The sequence below is a fragment of the Stomoxys calcitrans genome, chromosome 3 (genome assembly GCF_963082655.1).
Source record: "Stomoxys calcitrans chromosome 3, idStoCalc2.1, whole genome shotgun sequence".
Lineage (NCBI taxonomy): Eukaryota > Metazoa > Arthropoda > Insecta > Diptera > Muscidae > Stomoxys > Stomoxys calcitrans.
The window spans coordinates 33423331-33437691 of NC_081554.1; the positions used below are offsets into that span (position 1 = coordinate 33423331).

Here is a 14361-nt window from a genome sequence, read left to right on the forward strand (position 1 = left end):
TTTTTCTAGGAGTGCAGAAAGCTTAGGAATTTTAGCAGACTACTACAATTCTAAATATATCTTAAATCTAAAATATTTATGTCAAATATTACGTTCATATTGAACCAACATTGTTTTCCATAGCTCGATTTATTAAGCTAAGAGCAGTCCTAGCATTTGCTCGATATGAGATTTGAATGTTATATCCTACACCACTACTGTGGTAAAGGGTATAATAACTTAATGCATTTGTTTGTAACACCCAGAAGGAAGAGGAATAGACCCATTTTTAAGTATACCGATCGAGTCAGAGTCACTTTCTGATTCGATTTAGCTATGTCCGTCTGTCTGTCCATGTTAATTTGTGTACAAAGTACAGGTCGCAATTTTCGTCCGATTGTCTTAAAATTGGGTACAGGCTTTTTTCGGTTAAGATTTGGATATAGCTCCCATATATATATGTTCATCCGATTTGCAGTAATAAAGCAATAAAATGGTCATTTGTTAACCGATTCTCTCAAAATTTGGCAGGAAGGATTTTCTTATGACTATTAATATTACTGGTGTATTTCATAGAAATCGGTCAGGTTTAGATATAGCTGTCATATATGTATATCGCCCGATTTTCACTCTAAGAGCCACTGCAAGCGCATTTATCGACCAATCTTGCCAAAATTTTGTTCAACGCTCTCCTCGGCGATTACCACAATATCTGAGTTTGCTCGAAATTGGTTCAGATTCATATGTATGTTCTTCAGATTTTGGGTAATTTACAATAATGTTGTCATTTGACAAACGAACTTATTACAGTTTAAACATATTTGCCCGAAATTTGAAACCGGATTGTTTAAACTGAAACAATCCGGTTTTTGAAAACTTCCGGCGAGGTCCATCAAAATTGGTTCAGAATTGGATATAGCTCCTACATAGTTCTTATAGGGAAAGTGTACGGTATTATGCAGTCGGCACCGCCCGACTTTTGCCTTTCATAATTGGTTTAACATACCATTGATATCCAACAATATCTTAGTTAATGAACTTCTTCGCAGGCACTACCGTAAGCTGTCATAAATCTTAATATATAACTGTTTTCAACAATTTCAAATTGTGTATATGAACTTTTTTTAAATTTTATTTAAAGAAATAATATACATATATGGTGTCTCTAATAAACATCATAGCCGTACATTGGACCTTCCATATAAGCTCTGTGTTGATCGGGTGAATTTCTTCGTATGCGTCGACCAATTGGCTCTAAGTCATTGTAGCATTTTGGGAATACTCTTTCCACAGCTTCAATGGCTTCTTTCCGGGTCACGTTGCGCACTGCCAATACAGATGCTAAGGCCTTTGATTTAACACAATTCTGCAAAAGAAAAGGTTCTAGTTTTAGGTATATGAAAATAACATAGAATACCTACCTGATGACTTTGTTTTATATTGAACATGGAAGCATCTCCTTGCATCATTGCACTTAAGAAAGAACAGTGAGCTAAATTTGCAGCCCTTATTTCTGTACATGCCAAATGGTCAATATTACGAAAATCCAAATCGTTATTGCAATAATCAAACATGTGTATCATTTCGTGAGTTAAAACACCTTGAACCATTCCTTCTTTGCGAGCCATATTTTGGCAAACAACAATTTGATTGAGAACTGGATCATATCCTCCGGTTACGCTGGAGTCACAAACTTCGCAAGAAATATGACGTCTGAGATCAATCGGACATCCAGAGCTTTTCAATGCTCCCATCATCAATTTGACTAATGGACTATTTTTTACACACCAGTAAACATTTCGTTCACATTTTACTTTGTCTATATTTTCATGACCTTCTAAGCCCAAAAAAATTCTAGACCATTTCGGTTTGAATTCCTCGCCGCGTCTTTCTGGATATAGATCATAGCCCCACTCTTTAGAATTTGCCTTTTTCTCAGTGCTTTTTTCAGCAGTGGATTTGTTCTCAGGCTGCTGCTGCTGTTCATTACTTTTTGCAGAGGCTGGTGGCGAAGCGTAAAAATCAACTCCTGGCAATTCCTCCTGTGACTTGGCTTCAACTTTATTAAGCCATCCCATATTTGTACTACCCTTCCCTCTTATGTTTATCAAATGATAGTTGCGTTTATCAAATGTCGCGTTAATTTATAACATTTCAACCGTATTAAATAACATTTCAATTTTAGTCGATTTCGATTTTTTTTTAAATAATCGAACTGAAGTAACAATGAGTCTGTTCGCGTACTTTTCCATTTTTTTAAATTTACTTCATACTGTGGAGTTCCGGCATTACCAACTTTTATTAGTGAGCCGTAATTAATTAAAAAGCACTTGATTCATTTAGAACAAATTTATTATGTAATAATTCCTTTAATTCGGTACAGCAATAGTTCACTTTTAAAATAACTTGCAATCTCCGCATTTATATTGAACTCCCTTTTAGAGTTGTTCTCCCTTTTGTATCAAAATTGCAGACTGGAAATAGCCGTCAAGCCTAGTACTTACTTCCCACACGAACAACTATCAAAACGCACTATAAAATATGGTGACGAACTTTATGCGAACACATTTCGTATATATGGTACTGAATTCTATGATCAAAATAGTAGCGACATATCGCTGCATCAGAAATTATTTCGCACAATTTTAATTGCAAATGCATTAAAATCAGGGCAAGGAGGAGAGCCATTCGTGGTCTTCGAGCCGATGAACAGCCATCACAATTTACCGTGGGAAAAGTTACGAATGTCATCCGTGGCGCCAAATTATCTAAGGCGTTGGGCCCCGATGGAATCTCTACATTGATGTTGAAGAATCTGGATTCACCTGGAGTTGAGTACCTTACCACTGTCCTCAAACTGTCTTTGAACACTCTTATGGTTCCCGATGTCTGGAAAATGGGCAGAGTGATCCCTCTACTGAAGACTGGAAAGACCGGAGTCGTACAGACCGATCTCCCTTCTCTCACCAGTGGGAAAGACGCTTGAGGCATTACTCCTCCCGAGCCTCGTAGGAGAATTTCCATTCGCCGAGCATCAACATGGATTTTGAAGACTGCATAGCACAACAACAGCTTTGCATGCCATCAACGCACACATTTGCCGTGGCTTCAACCAGCCCAGGCCATGTGATAGGACGGTCCTCGTGGCATTGGACCTATCGAAGGCATTCGACACAGTCAACCATGCCAAATTATTTGAGGACATCGCCAACACCTCCCTCCAGCCAGGCCTGAAACGGTTGGTCGCGAATTATCTGTGTGGTCGCCAGTTATTTGTGGAATTTAGGGATAAGAAGTCGAAGCACCGTAGAGTGAAACAGGGAGTTTCCAAAGGTGGTGTGATATCTCCGGCACTGTTTAACCTCTACCTATTCTCCATTCCACCCTCTCCAGACGGCATAGAGATCGTATCATATGCGGACGAATGTACGGCATCGAATGTACGACCCAGGAACTCTGCCCCATCATAGTGGCAGAGTTCCTGGGTCTTGACACTCAACAAAATCAAGCAGACGAAAGATAGAACACAATAAACTGCTACAAAACAACAACTGTTGTCTTTGTTGTGTGTTGTTCTTTGACTTTTGTTTGTGTTCTGACAAAGGTGGTGTGAGAGTCCGACGGATTTTGCAATAATTTAATAGACATTTTCGGTGCGAATGAAGTCAGTACTAGGCTTAAAAGGAAACATCAACACCTCGTGTATTTTTTGGCTTGCTTAGCCACATAATAATACTTAGCAATTGAATATAAATTTGTTGGTCAACAGCCCAGTAACAGGGCAGCCGCTAAAAATGATAAGTCGACATTGTGTGCGGGCATTGCCCAGGAACCATGGTGAACTGTGCTGAGCAAGCTACATAAACAAAGGGGCAATGAAGAGATGACGATAATAATTGACCCAGTATCGGGGGGATACTATGCTATAGAGTCAAAAAATTTTTTGACTTAATATCGTATTACAATCCACGAACAATCTAGAAAAATTATGCCACTAAAAATTCTCCTTGCTATTTTTTTAAATAAGTTTTGTATTTATTTGAATAAGCAACTGTTTTTCACAAAACATCTGATCGAAATAAACTGCTGCTGAAAACAAAACTCAGCAGAATTTTGCATGCTTTCAATTATCAAGCTGTAAAAATTTTGCTCGCTCTCACACACACTCGTGGTCTCTTCTTTTAGTAAATTCAGTAAGCTAACGATCAATTAAAGCTTGTGCAAATTCACAAAAATTGCTGGTTTTCAGAAACTACTACTATAGTTCCCAATGATATTACAATCAGAAACAGGGGATACTTCTCTCATCATATCATATATTCATGTTATAGTTCAATGATATGGGACTTCCTTTTTAATGCTGTGTCCAAACGGCGTACCGCTTTGCACTAATATTCATTTCATTTCATTTATTAACCAAATATGTAATATATACAGAACATTTGACTTGCACTGCATAGAACTAAAATAAAGAACAGCAACTATAACAGATAATTATAATCGATAAATCGTAATTTGTGTCGCTAATTATAATCGATAAATCGTAATTTGCATTTGTGTCGCTATTTAAATAGCTTTATCTCAATTTAGACAAATCTATTATTTCATGGAGACTTGGCAACCATTGAAGTGTTTTGTTTACTTTGTTCCTGTCTGTTCCTTATTTTACAAAATAAGGAAAACATTTTGTTTTTGAATTTTATTTTATTGTATAAAAGCCAGTTTCTTTCTTTAGTTTTTGTTCAATACAAAATAAATTATGAAAACTCCTACTACACATCAAAACGAAGATTCGCCGAAGACAACACAAAAATCTACCAAAAAAACTAAATCTAGAGCTAAGTCCACAAAAGAATCACAAATCGCTGGAACTACTATCAAGAATGCCATACCGACAACGAGTGGACCTGTAACAACACAACAGCAACAGGGAAATAGTATTAATCAATTGAATTTGATTGCAACAACTCCCACTTCATCATTGACCGGTGGGGGCGGAGTAGGGGTAAATATGTTTGAGACTACCTCCATAGCTCAAATTGGAGGCAGTGGTCTAAGTGGTAGTGGTGGTGGTGGTGGTGTTGGTACAAATAGTAATGAAATTAATACAACTTCAAGAGTAAGTAGTTTATAAAGTCATGGCATTTTATTAAATATTCTCCCATTTTAACTCAGAACAATCATAAAAGTTATGCCGGGTTGGAGCCTCGCTCTATAAAAATCATATGGGAACAACATGATCAAAGTGATGTGGAACTTTCGACCGAAGTGTGTTCCCGAGTTGCGGAAGATGCTTCATATAAATTGTGGGAGTTGATGAACGTAATTAACAAGGGAAAAAAACCAAATTAATGTCAATCATACTACGTAATTTAAATCATCTTTTTAGAATATAAAAACTTACGCCCGTCACTCGGGAGGCATGATTACATATGACTTAGTAAATGAAGTGCTTAAGGACTCAGATGTGCCGCCTTGTTTGGGAGCCATGGATAGTGATTATGATCGCATTGATTATGATGGCAGTTATTTTTTCCATTCCGATAAAATTCTTGAATTGCGCGACGAATACCAGAAGGATGTCCCGTTTAATATGGATCTTGGGCCAGATTTTAAGTGTTCTTGGCCGGTTGACGAAAGACATATGGCAACCGTAAAGAAATATGTGCCCAGTCTCATAAATGGTAAGAATAGTAAATCCTAAATTAACTTTTTTATTTGCCTGCTCATATTTCAGTGGTTGTAAATGGCAACTCGGATGAGTTGGATACAGCACTTTCTGAGGCAGCCTTCAGTCCCTTAATGGGTTCCTGTTATCGCTTGTTACTCATCAAGATAATACAAATAATTGCATTTAAACAAAATAATCAGATAAGTTCACGTTGTTGGAGTCTGCTCAGGGCTTTGTCATCGAACCCTCGCACCAGGGATGTCGAGTGTCGAGAAGAGTATTTTCATTTAGCTGAGATTTTAGTTTGCCAACTGTTGGCACCATTTGAGTCAATAAAAGTTCAAAACAATTCATTGAAAGATGAAGAGGTCGCGGATCAGCATACAATAAAATTGGAAATGGGCTCTGCGGTAGCATTTAGTGGTACAAACAACGAACTTTCCTCAATGGTCGATCAAGCTATGGAAATTTCAACAGCAGAACAAGATAACAGCGAAAAATTGTTTAAACTCGAACCTGATAGTGATGAAGAAGTAATAAATGTATATGATGGTTGCACGGCAAATTTCCAGTCGTCACAGTATTTTGCCACTCCAGTGGAATTGGAATTTGTAAATGAATTATGTGAAACGTTGGGAATGTTGGGCGCAATCAACGGATACTTTCAAAGTGAATGTTTACATAATATAATAAGAAGACTTACTAGGTTCTTTAACGGCCGTACTATACAGAAAGAAAGAGGTGCGTAATTCTTAATTTAGCGTCATTCATTTGCCATTGTTTTTATTTTTTTAGACTACAATTACATTAGTCGCTCTGCCCGCGGACTCATTGCATTGGGAGAATATGCATTTAGGGAATTCATACCTTTTGTTTACAAACTCAATTTGGAGGATATTCCTGACTCGATTTGTGTCGATTTTAATGTGAGTACTGCTCAATTTTATGGGCTTTAAGCCTTACATTGTTATTGAATGACTATTTAGGTGTGCGGAATATTTCTTCATGGAGCCGATGACATTTTTCTCTACGAATGGTTGCAGGACGTTTGTGGAGGTGACAAATTACAACCTTTTCTAACACATTATGCGCAATTTTATGAAAAATTCCTTAAATATCGCTACACGAAATGTAAACAGTCAACGTTTAAATTAAATCCCAAAGTAGGTGTTCGTCGTTTGGAATGGAATGCTTTAGCGGCTGCAATGTGCCATGGGGACGATCCCAATAGGGCATTGAAGCCAAAGCCTACATTTAACGAATATTTCCCAGAATTAAAGCGTATAAATATGAAATTGAATCGGGCTGGAAATATACGTTTTAAATTTGCTGGCTGTCGACCAGTTATATTAAAGTCAAAGCAACAATTGGAAGGTAATTCGCATGCATCGGGCAAGGGATTTTCTGCAAATGATATATTGATAGCTAAACGTAAATTGTTTAAACCTTTGACGAATGAAAAATCATTATTACCATTATCTACTTACTATTATTTAAGGTTATAATTTTTTTAACAAAACATTTAAATAAATTCAGGAAAAGATTATAGGATTAATATGAAAGTGTGTTTCAAAGTTTATGCATTAGTTGAGTAAGCTACTAATATGGATAATGACTATTTGAAATTTGCAATCTTATCAAAAAAAAAGAATAATAGGCGGATAACGATTGAAGATATAAAATGCTAACATCATCAAAAAGAATTAATGTTGGAAATTCTCTTTCGATTATCAACGTTTTAGTTTCTCTTATTTATCACCAAGAACATACCAAACAGTTGAATCGCAATAACATACATTAAAGGTGTGGTCAGCCTTAACTACTGCAAATATAGGTTTCCATATTTTCACCGATATTAATGCAGTCGTTTTATAAAATTATTTTTCACAGTGGTCGCCAACTCGTAAACATTTTTTTTTATTTATTTAAATAAATAAAAAGGTTCATTATACAAAAGAAGAGAGTCAAGGGTTGAGAGCCCCCCTTTGGTTTGGGGGCCAATATATTCAGCGCACACTTTTGCCTCGATCCCTAACTATGAAGATAATTTGGTCAACGTGCTTCCAGGTTGATGTGTTCATTCATATAAAATTCAAGTGTTTTATTCATTTACATCCACTCAGTAAATTGAAAAGTTGCATTATCGCTTTAATTTCATAGAATGAAAAAGCCAAAAGTTCCCCTTTTGTTACATAACGACCAACAATTAAAAACTAAATTTTTTTTATATTTCATTTAGATTTTGTTAAACAATTTAATCGATACACAGAACATTTATTATTTTCTAAATGAAAAATAATCTTTGTACAAAAAACAAACTATTAAATTAATGCAATACCATCAAGCTATGCTAGGTAAAACTTGAAATTTGAAAGTGTTAATACATATATATATATATATATATATATATATATATATATATATATATATATATATATATATATATATATATATATATATATATATATATAAAGGTGACAAATGCATTCCTATGTATGTCATAGCTACCGGAAGATGTCCATATCGATAGTGAAAGTAAAGCAAAATTTTCAATCACGTTCAATGCAACGGCTATTTGAGCGAATATGCGTCGATTTTTTCGTATGTGTTCTTTATAGTAATTGTAATAGATATAGGCCATGGGCAAACGGGCAGGTAAATGGAGTATAATAGAAATGCGCCAAATGGACTTTTGTGGCTCATAGTTACCTATGGCCGCAGAAATTGAGGGCAGATAATTTCTCACATCGCAATGAGTGATAGTGGATCGTTCAAAGTCGAACACCACTGACCAGAATATGCAAAACAAAAATGCACCTAAGGCTAGACTAATAGCACTAATAAGAATTTTGGAATAGGCAATCTTGAACAATACTTTTGGTCCATTCAATCTTTCATAGGTTGGTATCATTTTCCATATGGGTAGGTATTCCTTTCTCGTTTAAATTCGTTGCTGATACATAGAAGAGGGTTGGGAGCTGATACTATGGAAAGGTGTGATAACTTGGGTGCCAGCTGTGTTTGTCCAACTGAACAAATTAAAAAAATAGATGGTATTAAAAAATTTGTTAAATAAGCAACCATTGTATGTTTTGTTACCTGTCATAATTCTTTTTCTTTAATGCGATTACTATTTCAAATCATTATCACTTGCAATAGTTTATTTGTTACCTTCGTTCTACCTTTTTTATCTTTAAAATTATTGTAATCTGTCTCCATGGTTTGTTGTTGCAACCCCTTATAGGTTATTTTTATTGTCATGTACGTAAACAAATCGAAAGGGTAAAAATTATCGAAGGCATTTGCCAAAACGATGCCATGCATTTTGGTATCGCTCACAAACCGCGACATGTCAACCAACTCGTCTTGCATCTGTCAAAAGTCACATATGAGACATTCTACAAAATTTTTTTTGAGGAAGTACAGGAAGAAAAATTTAGACAAAGATGTCGTGAAACGTCCTAATATGTTAATCGATTTTGTTCTAATTACATGTATGTATCCTTCCTTTCCACAGCCCTTCGTTCTCTCTTATTTTCGATAGCAGTTACTCCTGTTCCTGAATTGCATTTAGTTGGCGTTTGAACAAACTGCGGTAAGAAGAGTTTGTGTGTTCCTCAATTTAACTGTTTTTTTTTATAGAAATAATTTCTGTCGATTTTAAATTTAAGAGGGTGACCTCTTTTATTTGCGCCAACAAAAATAATGCGAACACTTTCCGCAGAAGTGGCACTGGGTTTTATGAGCAAAATAGCAGTGATATCACGGTTGAACTAAAAAGGTTGGATCTCACGTCCCCAACAACAACGATACAACCCTGTGGCGATGGTGGCACAAATTCCCACTAGGCTACCAAAATTTCTGGACACTTCCTAATTGACATTCTAGTTTTCATTTGCATTATCATGTGTAGCAGCGAAAAAGCGAAAAATTTTAAATTCCGAACCCAAGGCGGATTTAAAAAGGTGGTTTCACGCGAACAGCTGATAACAGCCGGACAGGTATGACGATATTAAGATGGCAGATTTTTGTTTGCGTTCTCTTTGTTGTTATCTTCTTTATCGCATATTCTCTGCTTATGTACGTACACGTATACACACACTCAGCCAAATTTCTTTCTGTGTGTTGGCAAAATGTCGTTCATCTTGATGACAACATGGCGGATTGCACCATATAATTTGTGTTTGTTGTACAAATGAGACCACCTTTAATAGTTTTGCCGTGTTCCGAACCAATCATTTGGCGTTCTAACGAGATTTGGATACAACTCTGGCATTGGACAATGCCATCAGCTGGGCAAGTGAGCCAACTTTCTTAATTCAACCATGACGCTGACTAGCCGCAGCGGTTTTTTGCTTTCCGTATAATGGCTGGTACGTTTTTTTTTGCAAAAAAATTTTCCCTAAATCATTCTTTCGGTGGTTTAACAAGGTTGTCATATTTGATTTTTTTGGGTTTCTTTGGCCAAAATGTTGCCATTTACTTTTAAATATTAATATGGCTCCAATCAATTTTTCAGTTTCTTACGTGCATGTGTAGACACAAATGTGAGTGTGTAGACCGTTTTCAAATTCATTATCCATTCGTCTTTTAGCTTTCGCGTTGGGAACACCTTTGTTGTTTTAGAGCGTTTCGAATTTTTAGCGGACACCTTTGTATTAGTGTGCGTGCTTTTTTCACTGTAGCTGCGTGCGGCGTTTAATCGTGTGTTCTTATTATACACAAAAAATACGATTTTCTTAGATGAAGAATTACTTCATCATCCTAGGCGGATGTTTACTGTTGATTTTTCTTCTAGTTGAGAATATAAGCCATTTTTTCATGTGCGCCTGGTACACGACGGGGGAGCGGAGTGCAAAGTGTATCACCACCTTTCTTATACCCTGGACCAATCAAGCTCCCTCTCCCCTGTCCGGCTTTATAAGAGCGCTGGATCTGACGTCTCTGAGGTGGTGAATGCACCGCCTTCCTTGCCCATGACTGATGATGCCCTGTAAGCATCTGCTATGTTTGATTTTTCACCACCCACTACTTCCCATACGGGGTCATCGGACTCAACAACGCCAAGGGAACCCCTTTAAATCACAGCAGAATGCACAGTATCAATCGGTGGAACCTTGCCTGCAGCGGTCAAAACTCCGCCAGAATCTTTCTCTGAAAACACAGCGTTTCAAGCCAGTACAACCCAATACTTTTCTGTGTCCAGTGAGCAGGAGGGTGCTCGGGCGGCCGATGGAAACGGCACCACACCAGAGTCAAAGAAGAATCCCACGAAGTATTTCTATGATGAGAGCCATGCCGGACCTTATATGGTTAATGTGCACTCTTTCAATAGAGACGATCCACGTAGACCCATTAATGCCCTAGAACTGACGAGAGCTATAAAGTAGCTTGAAGTGTCCAATGTGACGAAGTTGACAAAGATTGATGCAAGATTCCGCGAAAGTGGCTCCTACCCTAGAATATTTGCCCATTTCGTTTCTTTATTTGGGGTATTGTACCCCATCAACCCGAAATACCCCATCGAGGAACTCATGAATAATATCGAGTCGGACGCGCCAATATTGGACATGTTTCGGATAACCCGAAAGGATAAAGGTACCGATGATAGAGTGCCGACTTGGAAGTTGAAGTTGCTTTTCCAGGGGCCGAAGATCGGAAACAAGGTGTGGTTCTTTACCCACGGTTGTTACAGTGTCGATCCTTTCGTGCCATTTTCACAGTGCTACAATTGTTTCAGATTTAACCATTATCAACAGCATTGCAAAAAGTCGGGGATATTGCAGAAACTGTTTCCTAAGACACCAATAGGGAGCATGTTTGGATACAGTGATGGGCTCGAACTGCGGTGGGGCTCATTCCCCGATCGGGGAACTGTTCGGCAAAAGTAATAGAGACAAAAAATTAGGTTCCCATTCCTATTCGATAACCGCTTTGCCATCTTAGAATAGGACGTGGAGGAATCCTTTCCGACGCTGCCCAGTTCGACCTTAGCGGTTGCTAAGGTCGAATCGCCTCTTTGATGAGAGAAAGAGGCGATTCTACGACAGGTGGATACCTGTACGTAGACTCTTCATTTATTTGTTTCTGTTGTTTTTGAGTAAGTGACATGAGAATTCTACAACCAAATACACAAAGCATTAATAGTATAGAAAATAAGGATTTACTTAAATTATATTTGGAATGTAACAACATAGATTTGGCGCTAATATCTGAAACATGGGTACGGGATAATTTCCGAACTTGTATGTGTAACTATAATTTTGTTGGAGTCGGAAAAATGGACGGTTGCTGGTATCCTTTTCCATTTTCAATATCGATTGTGCCAGGAGAGGCAGTTGATATTACTGTGTTGTAGCAGTGTGTTGTACACCGAGGCGGCAGCCCTTGCCGATGAAGGAATCCATCGGGTCAATCCGGTACGTACAACCGTCTCCCATGGGATTGTGTTGATATTACTACTCTCAACTTGCGGAATAATATTAACGCAGTAGTTGCGTATATGTCCCCCAGTGTCCCTTTGGCGGACTTCAAATCATCTATCACCAAAAGTTTCAGAACCCTGGGCCTGCTCTTCCTACAGTTCACATTAGCCTGCGAAACGAAACCAGGGTCATACCCGATTTCTTTTATAAAGTTGTTAGAAGTGATGTGTCACTTCTCTTTTGTAGCATTTTTTAATTTTTACGTTCGAGTAGAAGCCCGCAACCTACCAAATATCTATACACCAATCACGACAATATGGGACTCAAATGAAATGTATTTAAGATAAGAAAACGTATCTGACATCCAATTGTCGGACCAAGTTTTTGGGGGACCACCCCAACCCCCAAAACCCCCCTAAATGAAAAGTATTTGCGAGTAAAATACGAATCTGATATCCAAATTTGGGACAAAGTTTCTGGGGGTCCACTCCCTTCCCCAAAACACCCCCCAAACCGCACTTATTTACTGACCATGCCAATATGGGGCTTGAATAAAAGGTATTTGAGCGTAAAATACGAATCTTATACCCAGATGTGGGACCAAGTATTTGGGGGCCGCCCATCCCCGAGAACATACCCTAAAGAATACAAATTGAAAAATGTTTATGGGGCCACCTCACACCCATAACACCACCCAAATAGGAAGTATTTGCTGACCATTGCAATATGAGGTATTTTAGAGTAGAACACGCATCTGATATACATTTTCAAAGTCAAGTCACTGAGTGGCCGCCCCATCCCCCAAACCGGTCATGTTTGCCGAATATGGAAAAATGGAGCTCAAATGAAGGGTTTTTGGGAGTAGACCATGAATCTGACATCAACATTCGGTACCAACTGTCCAGGGGACGTCCCACCACCATAACAACCCCCAATTAGGACGTATTTGCTCACCAAGACAATTTGGGTCTTCTAGACAGTGGAGCTCGTAAATATGTCCAAACCGGACATATTTGCTGGGTTTTTCAATTAGGGTTTAATTGAATGGTATTTGATATTAGAAAACGAATTTGATACCCAATTTTGAGGCCAATGGCAATATGGGGTTCAAATATATGAGAATAGAGCACGTTCCTGCTAAATTTTCAGGCTAACTGTTTTGGGGAAAACCCCAAAACACGGTCTACCCCTTCCAAAAATCACCTCACAAACAGCAATTATTTATTGACCCTCGTAATATGGGACTCAAGTAAAAGTATTTAGGAGTAGAAAATTAATCTGATATATAAGTGTGGGACCATGTATTTGGATCGGAAAATTTATACTCCCCAAGGGTATAAATTTACCGACCAAATGAAAGGTATTTGAGATTAGAAAACAAATATGATAACCAATTTTGGGGCCAAGCCGGACATATTTGCTGGCTTTTTGAATAAGGGATTTAAGTGAATGGTATTTGATATTAGAAAACGAATTTGATATCCAATTTTGAGGCCAATGGCAATATGGGGTTCAAATATATGAGAATAGAGCACGTTCCTGATAAATGTTCAGGCTTACTGTTTTGGGGAAAATCCCACTCCCCAAAACACACATAAATCGGACATATTTACCTTCCAAATCAATGTGGGGCTCAAATGAAAAGTAATGGGGAGCAGAAAATTAATCTGATATCTAAGTGTGTGACCATGTATTGGTTGCCCAAAAAGTAATTGCGAATTTTTTAAAAGAAAGTAAATGCATTTTTAATAAAGCTTAGAATGAACTTTAATCAAATATACTTTTTTTACACTTTTTTTCTAAAGCAAGCTAAAAGTAACAGCTGATAACTGACAGAAGAAAGAATGCAATTACAGAGTCACAAGCTGTGAAAAAAATTGTCAACGCCGACTATATGAAAAATCCGCAATTACTTTTTGGGCAACCCAATATTTAAGTCGGAAAATTTATACTCCCCAAGGGTATAAATTTACGGACCAAGTGAAAGGTATTTGAGATTAGAAAACACATATGATAACCAATTTTGGGGTCAAGTGTTTGGGGTACGCCTCATCCCATAAACTTCCCTCTAACCAATGGCAATATGGGGTTAAAATAAATGGTATTTGAGAGAAGAGAACGATGCGGATATTTTTTCAGGGCCAAGTGTCACCCCGAAAACACCCATAAATCTGACATACAAGGCAATATCGTAGCATGATTTTTCTCTAAAATTTCTTTAATTGTCGAAAATAAAAATTCAAAGGACGATTTTGTTCCATATAAAGTAAAAGAAGGCGCAGCGGA

At 37.6% G+C, this 14361-nt stretch overlaps 2 protein-coding genes and 1 long non-coding RNA gene across 4 annotated transcripts; 1 reads left to right on the forward strand and 2 right to left on the reverse strand.

The window, feature by feature from the left end:
• Positions 1–1084: 1084 nt before the first annotated feature.
• LOC106091424 (mitochondrial inner membrane protease ATP23 homolog) lies at positions 1085–2175 on the reverse strand. The gene is made up of 2 exons (XM_013257942.2): positions 1401–2175; positions 1085–1345 (listed from the first exon to the last, which is right to left on the reverse strand). The coding sequence occupies exons 1-2, from the start codon at positions 2055–2057 to the stop codon at positions 1145–1147; spliced, it is 858 nt and encodes a 285-aa protein (XP_013113396.1). The 5' UTR covers positions 2058–2175; the 3' UTR covers positions 1085–1144.
• A 2429-nt stretch (positions 2176–4604) lies between these two features.
• On the forward strand, positions 4605–7205 carry LOC106091423 (uncharacterized). 2 transcript variants are annotated; one of them, XM_013257940.2, is made up of 6 exons: positions 4605–5098; positions 5155–5301; positions 5369–5663; positions 5717–6391; positions 6446–6576; positions 6637–7205. In XM_013257940.2, exons 1-6 carry the CDS (start codon positions 4739–4741, stop codon positions 7153–7155), a joined length of 2127 nt encoding a protein of 708 aa, XP_013113394.2. In that variant the 5' UTR covers positions 4605–4738; the 3' UTR covers positions 7156–7205. The 2 variants fall into 2 exon arrangements, with proteins under 2 accessions (XP_013113394.2, XP_013113395.2); XM_013257941.2 differs by having other exon boundaries at positions 4605–4984.
• A 1353-nt stretch (positions 7206–8558) lies between these two features.
• On the reverse strand, positions 8559–9208 carry LOC106091425 (uncharacterized). The gene is made up of 3 exons (XR_009397838.1): positions 9143–9208; positions 8750–9048; positions 8559–8679 (listed from the first exon to the last, which is right to left on the reverse strand). It is a non-coding gene; the product is annotated as an uncharacterized LOC106091425 (long non-coding RNA).
• Between the last annotated feature and the right edge of the window lie 5153 nt (positions 9209–14361).

Bases quoted from the DNA above. Each gene is read 5' to 3' on its own strand.
- LOC106091424 (XM_013257942.2), bottom strand. From the start codon at position 2,057: ATGGGATGGCTTAATAAAGTTGAAGCCAAGTCACAGGAGGAATTGCCA. The intron at 1,346-1,400 runs GTAGGTATTCTA...TTTCTTTTGCAG, and splicing joins ATATAAAACAAAGTCATCAG to AATTGTGTTAAATCAAAGGC.
- LOC106091423 (XM_013257940.2), top strand. From the start codon at position 4,739: ATGAAAACTCCTACTACACATCAAAACGAAGATTCGCCGAAGACAACA. The intron at 5,302-5,368 runs GTAATTAACAAG...TCATCTTTTTAG, and splicing joins AATTGTGGGAGTTGATGAAC to AATATAAAAACTTACGCCCG. The intron at 5,664-5,716 runs GTAAGAATAGTA...CTCATATTTCAG, and splicing joins TGTGCCCAGTCTCATAAATG to TGGTTGTAAATGGCAACTCG.